Source organism: Pimephales promelas, chromosome 11 (assembly GCF_988280905.1).
Source record: "Pimephales promelas chromosome 11, fPimPro1.hap1.1, whole genome shotgun sequence".
Taxonomy (NCBI): Eukaryota; Metazoa; Chordata; class Actinopteri; order Cypriniformes; family Leuciscidae; genus Pimephales; species Pimephales promelas.
In genome coordinates, this window is record NC_142779.1 from 25,929,695 (window position 1) to 25,946,366 (window position 16,672).

At 43.5% G+C, this 16,672-nt stretch overlaps 1 protein-coding gene across 1 annotated transcript in view; it reads right to left on the bottom strand.

Moving 5' to 3' along the window:
- Positions 1-1,496: 1,496 nt before the first annotated feature.
- Positions 1,497-16,672, bottom strand: part of ipmka (inositol polyphosphate multikinase a) — a 33,204-nt gene continuing 18,028 nt past the window's right edge. Inside the window, exons 5-6 of the mRNA XM_089117222.1 lie at positions 14,188-14,269; positions 1,497-2,907 (exon numbers count right to left, since the gene is read on the bottom strand). Coding sequence (XP_088973348.1) covers positions 2,393-2,907; positions 14,188-14,269 — 597 coding nt within the window. The 3' untranslated portion in view covers positions 1,497-2,392. The remainder of the gene's footprint in view (positions 2,908-14,187; positions 14,270-16,672) is intronic.

Below are 16,672 nucleotides of genomic sequence, written 5' to 3' on the forward strand. Positions count from 1 at the left end.
AATTAGGATTTGGCAGTGCATTGATTCAAAGAATACATTATTTGGATGTGCATGTTTGAGAACTATGAGATAAAGCTTGTCATTTTAATAAAGAATCAATACCAGTTTTAATTAGTTTCTCTCTTTTCCTCCTGTCCTTCATCTCGATCCGGCCATATATTGATTAACTTCATCACAAATCACACAAACGCTCCCAGCATGATCAATGAATGGACATACCAACACACAATACAAAAAAAAAAAATAAAGCCCGTCCAGAATATGTGCACGTAAAACTGTTTTCTCAAGCCCGCCCCGGTCTCGTGTTCATCTCAACTAAACTCCCACACGTGTCATAGACATAGTTCCCATAGAGCTCTTTCAGATCACCACATAGAAAGCAACCACAGCATGTGCACAGCTATGTCATGCTTTCGTTTTACTCTGAATTTCTTACCCAGATCTGATGCCAATGGATGGAGTTTTGAGTTGTCTCCATTTCCAGTCTTTCAATCTGTGCGGCCACACAGGAGCCACAGCACCACCAAATGAAAATATGGGGAAGTACACACACACTATAACACAGGCAGAAAATATAAACATCAAATTTATGTATGACATGTATGATTTATTCATTCAGAGCTGTGCAAAAACATATGAAATGCTTCCATGTACACAAATGTGTTTGAACTTGCTTTGAGATCAAAAGGTGAAAAAAGAAATTTAAAAAAATATTGTTAGCGGCTAGAAAGTGAGATCTTAAGGCATTCATATATATATATATATATATTTTAAACCTATTTAATTGATGCCTGAGAGCTGAGTGTTTCTGGGGGCATTTGCTGGGAAATTGCTTCTGAGGTTCCAATTATATTTCAAATTACACTCAAATTAGGAAAAATGAAAAATGCCTCCAGTTTAAAAAAGAGCAGGACAGAATGACACTAAGAAAACTGTAAATGAAGAACCGCAGCAGGACAGCAGCTATATGACCAATAACTGCGTGCTTATCCACATGACATAATGCACTTCACTTCAGATGCTCATTTATTTGTCTGTTTTAATCTATTTTCAAATAACATTATAATTATTACACCGCTAACGACTTTGTCTTGACTTGCTTGATCAACTGTATGTATTAAAAAGAAATGTGGTGTTTTTGCACATCACTACAAATAATGAGTTCAGAAGATGAATTGAAATAATAGTTTTTTGGTCGTGTTTACTTGCACATAAGCAATCGGTTTCTCATTGTTGCCTCATCTACATTAAAACTGCAAAGCATCTCAAGAAATAACACTCTGGGTTTGTCCAATCACAGAGCAGTATGGAAGAAGTGTTGCTCATGTGAGAGACGGTTTATGGATAATAGAAAACTTTTAAGGGAGAGATGAAAACCCAGAGCAGCCATTAGGGAAAACTATAACTCAGTGAAGAATCTGAAGCTTTCTGCAAAGCAAAATTTGACCACCATAATTATTAAAGCATAAGAGAACAATTAACTGCTGGTAGAACACTTTGGGCTAGACATATTTATTTATGCCATTTTAGACTTTTGAACAACAAAGAGTCCTGATATTTTGGACATTTGGGATAGAAACTATGTCAAATGAAAAGTAGATTTAAAATGCTATTAAAAAGAAACTCAATTGGATCTTATCAACAAAGAATGTCAGCATAAAATCGGTATGTGTCTGATATTTCTTTACGGTTCACATCATTTTGACGTCACTTAAAAAAGAGCAGAAGCAATTTAAAAATAGCGATTTAAAAAAAAAACATACACATTTTCCATTTTGTTGTATGATTTCAAGTTTTTATGAAAAGCATTTAACATGTTCTTGGGAAGCTTTCTTATTTTTAAACCATACAAAAACTATATATATATATATATATATTCATTGTTTTTTACAGATTAAAAAAAATTATTTGTACATATTTGTGAAAAAATTAAATAAATTAAGTTCTTTAAAAGGAGCAAAAAGTGAATATTTTCGGCAGTAAGAAAGGGTAAACATACAATAAAATCTGACTAGAATTTTCTTTGGAATTAGAAGAGCATTCTTAGAATAAAAACATCAATAGTTGCATCAGAAGTATAGCATCATCAGTAACTCATGTTGTGTGTTGATAAAATAATCATAATTGTTTATTTATGATTTATGAGGTATATCTATAATTTTAGTAAATTATTTAGTTGTTGACAAAAGTGACAGTCTTTTTTATCCAGACGTTTTGAGCTCTGAAAGCTACATTAAGTTTTCATTGTACGATTAAAACTTCTCAAAATATATAACCCAATTTTCCAAATTCATTGAAAACAACAGCTAGAAATATCAGATCAGAGAGAGATAGAGAGAGAGAGAGAGAGAGAGAGAGAGAGAGAGAGAGAGAGATGGACTCCCTCAGGAGGTCAGATGTCAGTCTTTAGTATTTGTTCTAAAGTGGAGAGAAGGTTCCTCAGACCGTACATGTATCCCTCATCCGGGCTGTTGCTCGGAAATACATGAGCAAAATCGATCATCTTCACCTCCACTGCGTCCTCCTGTCCAAATTGTTTCGTCTCCCCCATTCCAATTTCCTCACGTTCCTCTTCTACACTTCCTGCACACATTCCGTTTGCGTTGGTCTCACGGCGGTACGGATGACTGTGTGTTAAACTGCCCTGAACGATCAGAGCCTCGTGGGGTTTGTTACAGTTGCTCTGTGGCTCCCCCTGCTGATGTCCTGTTCCTGTGTCAGCTCGCTTGTGTTTCCATCCGTTGACTGTACGAGGAGAGCCTTCATACACCAGCAGCAGAGAGCTGGCGTAGAAATGGAGCTGAGTTTGACCCTCAAACCAGCGGAGAATGCTTCGGATTTTAGAGATGATCAGGGAAAGTGCATGCCTCTGTAAGGCTTCACCATTGTGGAAGAATCTAGTCAGGCCTGAGGGAAGAAAAAGTCTTGAGACTACAGGATCACACACATTTTCCAGTCAAGTTAAATCAAATCACTGGGAGACAATTTTAGGGCTGAACATAATATTACATCCCAGGAAATATTTTCTTTTGATTTGTGTAAATGAGTAATAATAATGAGAGTGTTCTGAATCTGATACAGGATTTCAATTGTTATATTGTGTGTGTGTGTGTGTGTGTGTGTGTGTGTTTTTTTTTTTTTTTTTTTTGGGAGGGGGGGGGGGGGTATCTTTCTCTCTCTCACTTTCTATCTTGCAAAGCTCCAAATTAACATCATCTGCCTTTCCTCAGTAAGCGCATGGTTTGGATCCTGAAAGAAGGAAGTGGGGATAAGAGTGGAGAGGAGCAAAGCACAAGGATTCCCACCTTTCGAGGGAACTTGAACTTGAGGAAACTCAACCTACGTCTGAAGCATGAACAAAACTACTCCAATCCTGATTGCCGTTGGGTCATGACGTAACATGGCAGCATACAAGGAAGCTACAAAGGGACGCCGGGACACAACTTACTACTTTATTTTATTTATAAAGCACTTTACAACTGCACCTCCAGACCAAAGAGCTGTACAACAGCCCATTCTCACCCCCAAGGCGTCACTTAACTGACAAGCATTTGGACATGCTTCAATATCTGACGCTTTAGGCGCCCTTTAGCGTCAGTTAGATGACGCCCTAGGATCGCGTGTACCCTACCCCCACCCCACACCTAAACCTAACCGCGTCCTCTAACAGACGCTTTCCTATAGCGTCAGTTAGATGACGCCGTAGGATCGCGTCATGTAAGTGACGCTAAAGGGCACCTAAAACGTCAAATATTGAAGCATGGTCAAAGGTGACGCCTTGGGGTGAGAATGCGTTGTGTACAATCATAATAATGTTTGTCCCGCAAGACCTTCAAATAAAGATTCTGATCGCTGAAACAGCGCATAGATTACGGGTCTACTCTGCAATAAAGAATCGGTGTGTGATTGTGAGACTGTTTTGGTGCCTAGCATGCACAGTAAGCTCCTGAGGGGGCTGGCTGCGTTCATATCCGACACGCACAGACGTGTGTTTTCGTGTGTTTCAGCCTCGCCCCTGTTGACTTTTTTCACAGCGAGGGGGCCGGAGAGACGGGATAAAAGACACCAGGAAATAGATACAGTGTGAGAGACAGGACTGGGACTCCATGCGTGTCTGAGAACTGAGTGACTGGAAACCCAAGTGCTGCAGCGAAAGAGTTTTTTTTTTTTTTTTTTGTGGGGAGCGCAACCTTTTGTTGGTGATTTCTTTGAATTACTCTAATAAAACGCACACGTCTCAGTCAGCTTACCTCATCTTCTTCCTTCCTCACACTGAAATCATCACAATTAGCCTTTCGCCGAGCCCCGCCCCCCCTTAGTTACTGTTGCTACCTCCGTCAAACAAATGGTCAAACACGGGCAGCGTGACAGATTGCCATGACGGCAAAGGGTATTCCCGTGCGTGTCAGTGACCTTTTTTGGAGCAATACCTCCGCGATATCAAGCAAGATCGAAGCAAAAGGGGTTACGGTATGCAGTGGAGGGATTTATTCCAAATATAAAAATAAGAAATGAATGAGACATGACTACTATTTAGGCTAATGCTTACCAGTCTCAAGCAAATCAGAAAAAACCCATGACCATGCTAAGTTACCTCAAATGCAACCAGCACAGCCTTGAAGATTTTATAAACGGGTTCAGTGGCTAATTGTTTGGAGTTCGAAATATATAACTTGCGCTGCATATTTATTCATTTTGCCTCCGATACAGGAGTAGCATGTTCGCTTTAACAAGCAGGTTGTTCATTACCACAGCAACCGATTGCGTGTCATGCTCATGCTGAATGCGATTTTCGTGTTTAAAAAGTAACTAAAGTTATGCATAAGAGACGGAAAGAGGCAGAGAACCATACGTTATTTAAGGTTATTTCTATTCGTTACGATATTGATATATGAACTGATGTTGTCATGTAAGCTTCATGCTTTCCCCGTTGCGAACGTCCTCTAAACTGTAGTCTACGGTGCTGCACTGCTAACTTAGCTGACTGCTGCTCATTTTCCCCGAGAATATCATGGTATGTTAACAACAACCCTTTAGAAAATGTAAGTCCTTTGTGGATCCTCTTGATCTGCTTTCTCCGTGCTTCTTTGACTAATCTCAGTCTCACGCACGCTGCACGCGAGACGAGTTAACCATGTTCGACACATTTAACTGGGATTGGGGCGTCCACACTGTTTAATACATCTTAGGCACCGCTCGCGTTGTGTTTTGGGCTTTGGAAAGGGAAAAAACACAATTTCTCCAGACAATCTCTCGGGGTATCCTGTGTCCGATTTACAAATGCCGTGGGCGCACTGCTTACTGTTTGATGGAACAGCTCACACAGTAACGGTTGCTATGATGTGTGATTGGACAATGGCCCTTTTGTGGGAGGGGCCGGCGAAAGGTCAATTGTGAACGACTTGAATCTCGCGTTTTCCGAGGCTAGATTACGGGTCTGCAATAAAAACGGCACACACGATCTGGGAAATAATACTGTTTGGCTCCTGAGGGTGCTGGTTCTATTCACTGTTCTTTCTTCTCGAGGGATGAAAGCCAAATATATTGTAATGACTCGAATCACGATTTTGCCGAGGCAGCGTGTAGATTTACGAGACCGTAAATCTTTAATATAAATATTAAAACAGTATTGTCTGGTGATTATGGCTGCTTTTAATTCTATGGAATTAAAATGATGGAATATTATCTGACTTCGAGAAGGTAGATATTTCAATTCAGCCTACCATTCAGACTGTGGAGGGCCGCCAGAGAGAGCGCTATAGAGATCCCCTCTCAGGCCTTTAGGAAACTGGTGTTAGCATCCCACCGCCAGTGGCGCTTCAAGACACATCAGTTTCCAGTGAACACACTGCCCCTCAAGCTTGCGGCCAGGCAGCGCTCGCGTCCACACACTGAGAGTTGCTTTCGATTATCATGAAGGGTATTATGAAGGGCTTTCACAAGACACTCGACACCAGCCCCGAGGGTTGGTTCTCTTGCGGGATTTTTTTTTTCAAAGCATGGCCATGTCTCCCCAATATATCGCCATGGGTCCTACGCACTGTAGGAATAGGGTACAGGCTACAGTTCCGGGTCTGCCCACTGAAGTTCAACGGGGTGGTCTGGACTGCACTAGACCCACAGCAGTGTCAGGGTGTTAGTACTGGAAGTTCACTCCCTGCTGGTAAAAGAGCCCATATAACATGTTCCTCCACCAGAAAGGGAGTCCAGGTTCTACAGCCGGTACTTTATAGTTACAAGGAAGAAAGGAGGGTTGTCCAATATTAGATCGAAGACATCTGAACCGGTCTCTGAGGAGATTCAGGTTCAAGATGCTATTGCTCACTATTCCTATTATCATGAGCCAAATCAGATCCAAGGACTGGTTTGTCATGATAGATCTAAAAGACGCATACTTCCAAGTCTCAATCCTTCCATCTCACAGGAAGTTTCTGAGGTTCACTTTCGGGGGCGAAGCGTACCAATATCGGGTTCTTTCATTCAGCCTAGCACACTCCCCTCGCTGGCAGTTCGGCATTGAGATGTCATCCTTGGCCACATTCAAGCTTGGGGTTGAGACTTAAAGAGCCCCGATAATGGATTTTTGAAAATGACTGTTCATATGGTGTGGAATGAAGTGAATTAATGTTCCCATTCAGGGAACTTCGAGCTGCGTGTAAACGCCGTGGGAACGCCTCTGCGTGATGAGTCATGAAGCACGTATGAAATCTGTCCAATGGCGAGACGGAACGTCATAGGCGGGGTGACGTATCGACCAGGAAACTATAAAGCATCCCCGAAACACAAGCGCAACAGCTTCTGAGTCTTCACAAGCGCTCTATGTATGAATTTGTCTGTCTGAAAGTATTGTATATATATATATATATATATATAAGTGAAACTGGCGAGCAAACAACAGCATTTCAGAAAGTGTGTTCATCCCTGCCCTCGCTTCATCACGGGTGGGGATACACACGATCTGTGTGTTGCTTGTTTGGGAGTGCAACATGCTCAGTCGGCTCTCGAGGGGGCTGGCTGTGAGCATTGCGAGTGTCTGCCCATGAAGACACTCCGCTCCCGCCGAGCACTCTTCGAGGAGAGTGGTTCGGTGCGCGCTCCCCGCGGCTCGGGTCCCGCTGCTGCCGAGGCACAGCGAAGGCTTGCGTCGTGGGGATCGCAGATGGATCTATCAGCGGGGATGGAGACGGGCTCCGCCCTTTCTCTGCCCTTACCTGGTAGATCCAGTGCCTCAGATCTCGCTGCGGGGGTCCGCGTTGCGGTTTCTCCTGCCCGGGCTGAGGCGCCATCGCTTCAATTATCCAGTTCTGAGGAGCTGGATGTTGAAAGTGTGGGAATGTAGAGCTGATGGAGGTTTTGACTCGGGCTGTGGAAAAACTAAGCATTGTATGGCCAGTTGAGAAACAAGAGTCGAGAGTGAAGAGTAAAATGGATGAAGAGATTTTTAAAATCACACTCACTACCTCCACGCCGGTGTTTGCCCTTCTTTCCCGATCTACACACCGAGGTGTGTAGATCGTGGGACAAACCAGTGTCAGCTAGAATTTTGAACACACCAGACCTCTATGTATGCTAATATTGGGTCTAGGAGACACGGTTATGGGGCGATGCCGAGGATGGAGGAAGTTTTGGCTAGCCATCTTTCTCCTGAGACGGCATCGTCTTTTAAAACACCGGCGTTGCCAAAAAAAAAAAAAAAAAAAAAAAAAAACCAAGCCACTCAGAAATACTTCGGTTTTGGTGGGCAAAGCTTATTCAGCGTTAATGAGCTGCGTCAGGCAGCAGATATTTCTCTCCGTGCCACCAAGGAGACGGCCAGATCAGTCGGCCGCTCTATGGCAGCCCTGGTGGCCACGGAGAGGCATCTGTGGCTAAATCTGGCTAATATGAAGGAGAAAGTTAAAGCTTTTCTCCTGGATGCGCCGCTGTCGACCGAAGGTCTTTTTGGTGGTTCTGTGGAAGCTCCTCCCCAGCAAAACTGGGCTGAGACGCGGCATTCTCAGGCGAGGTCTTCCCGGGATAGAACTGATCTGAGGACGGTTACTGTCGCCAGGAAGGTTTCGTCGAAGAAGTCCTGACGCCACTGGTGTCAGGCTACTGAGGGTGGTCCCCACCGTGAGACAGAGGTGTTCGCCGCTGAATCCGGCGCCCGCTCTCTCTCGGTGCCCTCAGGGGTTCGTTCTGCCAACCCTGCCTGTAATGGGGGGTGCAGACGGTCCCAGCGAGCGATTTCCCGAGGGACGCTCGTTTGCTTCGAGGAGCGATACAGAACGGTCGTTAAACCCTGCCTGTGCGCGGTCACAGGGCGCTGTTTCTGTTTTAAAAACTACTCCAGAGGCCAGTCTCGAGAGACTGGTACCCTTAGTAGAATTTCTGGTAGAATGGGGAAGTCTTCCAAATATATCTCGTTGGGTCCTGCAGACTATCGAACGCGGGTACGCGATCCAGTTCAGGTCGCGTCCACCTCGTTTTCGGGGGGTTTTGCCCACAGTGGTGACCCCCGAGCAGGCTCTGGTTATGGAACAAGAAGTGAAAGCTCTGCTACTGAAGGGGGCGATAGAACGAGTTCCTTCTCCCGAAAGAGAGCTGGGGTATTACAGCCGGTACTTCATTGTTCCAAAGAAGGATGGGGGGCTGCGTCCGATTTTAGACCTGCGCCTCTTAAATCGGTCAGTAGGGAAGCTCAAAATGCTGACTCTCAAGCAGATCGTGTCACAGATCAGGTCCGAGGACTGGTTTGTCACGATAGACCTAAAAGACGCGTACTTCCATATCTCCTTCCTTCCGCAACATCGGAAGTTCCTGAGGTTCGCTTTTGGGGGCGAAGCGTACCAATATCGGGTCCTTCCATTCGGCCTAGCGTTATCTCTTCGAACCTTCACGAAATGCATGGACGCGCCCCGCTGCGTCCTTTGCCCCGCTGCGTCTCCAGGGCATTCGCATTTTAAATTACATCGATTGGTTGATTCTGGCTCAATCGAAGCATCAGGCGATTCGGCATCGAGATGCCGTCCTCGCCCACATCAGAAGGTTGGGGTTGAGACTCAACGCCAAGAAGAGTGTGCTTTCGCCAGTTCAGCGGACCACTTTTCTAGGCGTGGTATGGGATTCGACGACGATGCAAGCACGTCTGTCGCCGGCTTGTATAGCCTCGATTATCTCGACTGTCAAGCAAGTGAAGCTTGGCCAGTCACTCACTGTAAAGGAATTCCAGAGAATTCTGGGTCTGATGGCAGCAGCATCCAACGTGTTACCGTGCGGCCTGCTGTACATGAGACCACTACAGTGGTGGCTCAGGACCAAGGGGTTCTCCCCGAGGGGAAACCCGCTCCGCAAGATCAAGGTCACGCGACGTGGTCTCCGTGCCCTGGCTATGTGGAAAGAACCTTGGTTCCTGTCCCTGGGACCTGCGCTGGGAGCCCGTGTCGCGGGGTAACGGTGACGACGGATGCCTCTCTCACGGGCTGGGGAGCGATCATGAGTGGTCGCTCGGCCCGCGGGCTGTGGCAAGACCATCGTCTCCGATGGCATATAAATTGTCTAGAGATGATGGCGGTGTTTCAGGCTCTGAAACACTTTCTCCCAGACCTCAGAGATCATCATGTTCTTGTCCGGTCAGACAACATGTCTGTGGTCTCTTACATAAACCACCAGGGGGGTCTGCAGGGACCCGTTCTGCTGAACCTGCCTGTGAGGGTGGGCGCGGACGGTCCTAGCGAGTGGTTTCCCGAGGGAAGCTCGTTTGCTCCGAGGAGCGATACAGAACAGTCGTTAAACCCTGCCTGTGCGCGGTCACAGGGCACTGTTTCTGTCTCTATAATTACTCCAGAGGCCAGTCTCGAGAGACTGGTACCCTTAGTGGAATTTCTGGCAGAATGGGAAAGTCTTCCAAATATATCTCGATGGGTCCTGCAGACTATCGAACGCGGGTACGCGATCCAGTTCAGGTCACGTCCGCCTCGTTTTCGGGGGATTTTGCCTACAGTGGTATCCCCGAGCAGGCTCTGGTCATGGAACAAGAGGTGAAAGCTCTGTTACTGAAGGGGGCGATAGAACGAGTTCTTCCCCCCGACAGAGAGTTGGGGTATTACAGCCGTTACTTCATTGTTCCAAAGAAGCTAACGATATACGCCTCCCTCACGGGCTGGGGGCGATCATGAGTGGTCGCTCGGCCCGGGGTCTGTGGACTTTCTCCCAGACCTGAGGGGTCACCATGTTCTTGTCCGGTCAGACAGCACATCGGTGGTCTTTTTATAGACCATCAAGGGGGTCTGCGCTCATGTCCATTATTCAGGCTAGCGCCAGATCCTTCTGTGGGCCCAGGGAAAGCTTCTTTCGTTGGCGATTATATATCCCAGGATATTTAAATCGGGGAGCAGACATCCTGTCGAGGCAGGGGCCGAGGCCCGGGGAGTGGAGACTCCATCCCGAGGTGGTGGAGCTCCTATGGAGTCATTTCGGTCATACCGAGGTAGGCCTATTTGAATCCAGGGACTGAGACACTGCATGCTGTGGTTTCTCTGCATCCACCAGCCCCTCTGGGGTTGGATGCGATGGTACAGGAGTGGCCGAGGTCACCCCTGTACGCATTTCCCCCGATTGCTCTGCTCCCAGGAGTTCTGGAGAGGGTTCACCGAGACGGGGTCCTTCTACTGTTAGTAGCCCCGCGTTGGCCGGCCCGAGTATGGATGCGGGTCGATACTTCACCCCCGCCCAGATCTATGGAGGTTGTGGCTTGGCCTCTGAGGGGGCCCAGCTCATAGAATCGGGTCTCTCGACTGAGGTCTTGGAGACCATCCTCCAATCCAGAGCTCCGTCCACGAGGAGATTATATGCCTTGAGGTGGAAATGTTTCACCTCTTGGTGTGGAGAACACCAGTTGGACCCAGTTAACTGCCCGGTGTGGCGGTGCTGGAATTCCTTCAGGAGCATTTCTCCACAGGGTTATCCCACTCCACACTAAAGGTGTATGTGGTGGCCTATCTGCTTACCACGTCCCTTTGAGTGGAGCTTTTCATGGGAGATACCCATTGGTAATTCTTTTTCTTCGTGGTATTGTGAGGTCAGACCAAGAGAAACTAATCTGCTCTGCCCTGTGAGGGCTCTAGATGCTTATGTCCACAGAGCTGCCCTGTGGAGAAAGCCTGAACAGTTATCTGTTTGTTTTGGACCTCCGAAGAAAGGTTTTCCCGCATCTGAGCAGAGGTTGAGTAAGTGAGTGGTCGAGGCCATCTCACTTGCATATGAGTCCGCCGGTCAGCCTTCTCCTTTGGCTGTCTGGGCTCACTCAACCAGGGGTATGGTAGCTCCGCTCCAGGGGCGCAGGTGCTTTCGTCTAAATATGTGCCTGATTTCATACAACGGACACCTGCTCGCATGGCGGCGTTGGTATTAGCGTTCCCACGGCGTTTACACGCAGCTCGAAGTTCCCTGAATGGGAACGTCTCTGGTTACGTATGTAACCTTAGTTCCCTGAAGGGAACGAGACGCTGCGTGTCCATGCCATACTCCCAGCATGCCCGTGAGCGCTTGCTTCAGTCCTATCAGAAGCTGTTGCGCTTGGGTTTCGGGGATGCTTTATGGTTTCCTGGTCGATACGTCACCCCGCCTATGACGTTCCGTCTCGCCATTGGACAGATTTCATACGTGCTTCATGACTCATCACGCAGAGGCGTTCCCACGGCGTTTACACGCAGCGTCTCGTTCCCTTCAGGGAACTAAGGTTACATACGTAACCAGAGACGTTTTCAAGGGAATGAAAACATCCTGCAAAGATTTATATCTGAAAGTGCACCGTCTATAAAGTTATTGTCTTTCAAAAGTGAGAGTCGACTCTGAGTCTATGAAATGAATTGTTTTTGAAACGAGTCATTAGCTGTTACATCGTGACGTAGAGAGGTCATTGGCCGTGCCCAGTTACTGCGCGCGCAGACGGAAGTGTAAACTTGAAGTCTACACATTCAAATACTTCATCATAGCATCATGTCGAGAAGACGCTGTGTTCTACAATGCAAAGATAGTTCAGCCACTTTGTTTTCATTTATCAGGGACGAGCATGTGAAGAATCGCTGGTTAGAGTTCATATTTGCAATAATACCACAACAATATAGCCCGATTGTGTTCTCATTTTAATGACGAATCGTTCAAAAACATAAATGAATTCAAATGTGGATTCGCAAGCGGTTGTTCCTGAAGGAGGGCTCAGTAACTTACTTACCCAGTGTATATGGATCAGCTTCCTCCTCCGAATCAAAGCCTGTAAGTATTATTAATAATTGTTGCTTTTATGGGTTTTGAACGGTTTTGTTGCGTCGGGGTGCGTGTATCTGTGTGTGTGTGTGTAAGTTACGCTCAGCGCAGCTTCTAGGTCTCCAATGTAATTTTTTTTTAAATATGTGAAATGTTTGTCGCTGTTATTGGAGTTGTCATAAAGTATAGATCGTCTTGTAGTACTGCAGTGCTTTATCAATATGTTTATGCGTTATGCTTACAAACAATAACTGACTGGGTCTGTCATCTGACCAATCACGGCAGATTAGCTTCACGCAAAGGAGTGGTTTGGAAAAATGAGTCGTTGTACGAATCATTTGGGAGTCGGTGATAAATCAGTTAAAAATAAATGCGTATTATAAGACAAATAAAGCGTTTTTTTATCCTTGCATGCATGTTGAACTGTTTTTAGGAACTCCTAAAACAAAAATAGGAACATTTCAAACGCTATCAAAGACTGTTGGGGCTCATGGCAGCTGCATCCAATCTGATACCTTTTTGCTTGCTGCACATGAAGGCCCATCAGTTTAAAACCATAAGGGGTTTTCCCCAAGGACAGCGCTCTCTATGATCAAGGTTACGCGCAGATGCCCTCGTTTCCTGTCCATATGGAAGAAACCTTGGTTCCTGTCCCAAGGCATCAGATCCTTCTGTGATCCCAGGGGAAACTGTTATCTCTCAGAGCAATGCATAATGGGTCGTATCGACGAACTTTGAGGAAAGCCCCCAGCCTAGCGCGAATGAAGCATGAATGAAACCATGAATTCCAATCCAGATTGGCATTGCGTCATGACATAACATGTGACGGCATACACAGTAGAGTTAGCTTTTGCGATGAAGCAAGTTGCTTCCAGCCAGAGGAAGTTGTGGCGGAGGGACGCTTCTCAGGGAACAAGTGTTAAACACGTAACCTGGGACATTTTGTTCTTCCCAAAGATTTTGTCTTTGTTTGTTTATTATGTTGGCACAGCCCTCTCCTGAAGTTTTTTGTTGTTTTAAAGTTTTTGTTAAGTACTTATCTGCTGTGGTTATTAGTGCTAGCAAAATCAAGATCAAAGATGGCTGTAAAAATAAAGCTGAATTGTTTATCCTTTTGATCTCCCATACAGTAAAACAGTGTCGGCCCAGGTCTGGGCCACATCAAGTACATGTAGATTCAATGGGTACCGGATGTGGGCCGAATCTGGGGCCTCATTTATAACTGTTATTTATGCACAAAACACGCCCCGAAAGAGGCTTACATCACTTCCGACGCATAAGTTGTGATTTATAAAAACAATCTAGACAGGAAAAGTTGCGCACCTGCACGCAAACTCTAACCCATGCTTAGGAACATTTTAAAGACAGTGCAGTTTGGCGACACCGATGGTGAGCTGAGTGACCCACGGCAGATGAAGAAAAACCTCTTTATATCGTTATTATATGTATATTATAGTCCTAATGATCGCAGAAACAGTTTAAATAAATAAAAGATGATTTAAACTATGTTTTACATCTGATATACACATTTAAATTACATATGTCATTCACATTAATTGAGTTATGCACTTAAATTACATGAAATAATTACAGAGAAATCCTAAGTCCCAATTTCCCAATAAATAGAAATATTTGTAGTGGATGCAATGCTTTTGAACACTTTTCTTGTGGCATGCTGTGTTTTAATGTTTTAACTGCAACGCTTGCTTAGCGCATGATAATAGCAGAACTCAGTGTCTGAGAAAATAAATTTTGCGCAAATAATGATCAATAATGCACAATAAGGCCTATCTGCTTCCATTAAAAATATAAAGCATTGAAAAATACTATTTTTTAAAAACTACTTAATCTCTATTTATAAACACAATTCAGTATATAATGTACATATAGTAATGAAAAAACAACCATGATAAAGATAAAAACATGAAATTGGAGTCAGACCATTTTTAACGGTGTCCTTTCCAAGACTGCGTCCATAGAACTGGTCAAGAGTAATGTAACTGTCTGAATTGATCTGGTACACCTGAGGTGAGAAGATGAGAAAGAAAAAGATTAGAGGAGATCCAGAGACATTACAATAAAGAAAAATATGAAAATATTCTTCAAAACATAGTGACCTGCCTTGCTGTCTAGACTTCAGCATTAATGCACCACAAATGTAAATGCTGTCTACATAGGCATCTCACTAGATTTTAGAACAGCACTGGAGAAACTTGCATGCATACAGACTTAAAACTTTGATGAGCCTCACTAGATGGATCCTTACAGCCCGCCACACTACAAAACAAATGAAACAGACAGAAATAACATGGAAAGCAAGAACAAGAGAGAGAGAGAGAGCGAAAAGGAAGGAGAGGGTGACAGCAGCTGGAAAATATTCCCCAACCTAGAGACACTGAAACCAATTAGGTGCAAAAAGCCAAGTGAGAAACCAGAGAGAAAGGATGATAAACTGAGGAGGGGCTGGAGGAAGGAAACACTTAACAGATGAAACGAGATGGAGACACTTAATGAAACACACAAAAACTGTCAATAATAAACATTGCAATCTAAAATGCATTGCAACAACAGCATCAATTCTACAATGGACTTGTTGACCTGACTCTTTTCCACAGGTAATTTTTCTGGCCTTGCAGTAAAAAGAATTTGGCAATCATACTGTCATTTTGCTTTTAATTTATCATGGTTGGTTTAAACCTTGCAACACCTACTGGCTATATATTATACCAATACCACACACTCTGATTGCCCAGGTCAGGGTTTTTTTTTTTCCTAAACTGTTGATGCCAAGGACCCCCAAATATGACGATCCAAAAATATAAAGCTATATTTCCATGCATAAAGACCAACTTATACTGTGTGAGAAAGTATTTTATTATAAAGATAATGTTTCAAATTTAATTTATCAGTTTTTTTTATTGTCATAATACCACAATAAATTACACAAATATTATTTGGAAAATATTGAATGTGTATTAAGTTAAGTTTACCAATTTTTCAATTAAACTAATTTTTATAGCACTATTCAGAATAGATCATTTTCACAAGCAGTTTTTTCAGAGAACAGTGGCAAGGAAAAACTATATCACACAAGTACAGATTCTATTCTTGCCAGACTATTATCATTAAAGACACAGACATGCAGCATGTGGGCTGTTGGTGTCTGTCATGTACAAATGTTAAATGCTAAAATGTGTGGGAAACTTTTTTCCTTAGAAAAGTTAGAACCTGAGGAGACCAGGAGACAATGGAAATACATGAGCAACATGAGATGTTTTCCAAGCAGAAGTTCTTTATTGCTGGTAGCTGCAGTCATTTCAACATCATCTGACTTAAAAGAACTTTACATTCTAATTTCTATATTTCAAAGAGGGCGGGATTACATAAAGGTGGAGAAGCAAATGATTCAACTGGTTACCTCAGTTCATCGGCATAGCAGTTATTCTGAGCCTTGACATGCTAATCTGGAGGAGTTACATAGAGGAGGAGACTCTTGAAACAAATCAAATGCAAATGATTCAGCTGGTTACCTGAGTTCATCAGCATAGCAGTTATTGGGAGCCTTGAGATGCTAATCCAATCAGTCTGACTAGAGTGGTTAAACATTTACCATTATCATAGAGACAAAAGCAGAGCTGTATCTTGAACTAAATGGCCAAGACGACACCTGGAATGTTTGGCTTAATTTCTTGGCCTCAAAATGGTAAACACTGTATGCATTTTTCAGTTAGAAATACTGTTAAACCTTTATGAAACATAAAATAAATTTGTATTCCTTCAAATGCTAAACATAATTCAGTATCTATCCAGAATGCTAAACATAATTTTTCATCAAATTTGTATAAAATACTTTTCAAAGAAAGTTATTTCTTTTAAATTACATCCTTTAAATACAGTGATATGTTTCATTATATTGGAAAGACCACTATCATTAGGCTACTATCTGTCTGACAGACACCAACAGCACACTCGTTGCATGTATGTGTTATGATAATCAAAGAACAGAAAACAAAGTGAAAGTGACTCACTACTCTTGACTGAATAATGATTTTTGCTTTAATTAGCTTTAAAAGATTAATCTATATTCAATTTATAATTTATGCTGCAAAGACTGTGTTTATTAAATGCAGTTAATTAAACCTCTGGGCTTCTTCGTAAAAGGGTTACACTTAGCTTCCTCCCGGTCAAAAACGGACGAAGCCTTAAAATTTAACTTTACTTCTTCCCAGGATAACCATTCAAATATATTTTTGTTCTATAATATTTTCTGATTATTATTTAGAACTTTTAGAATTTTTTATGATACTTTGCATTAATTATATAATTTTTATGAGCTATTTTTTCCATTAGAATTAATATACATATTTTTATTTTATATTTTTATTTATTTATTTTTCAATAAATACAACATTTCACATCAAAATAG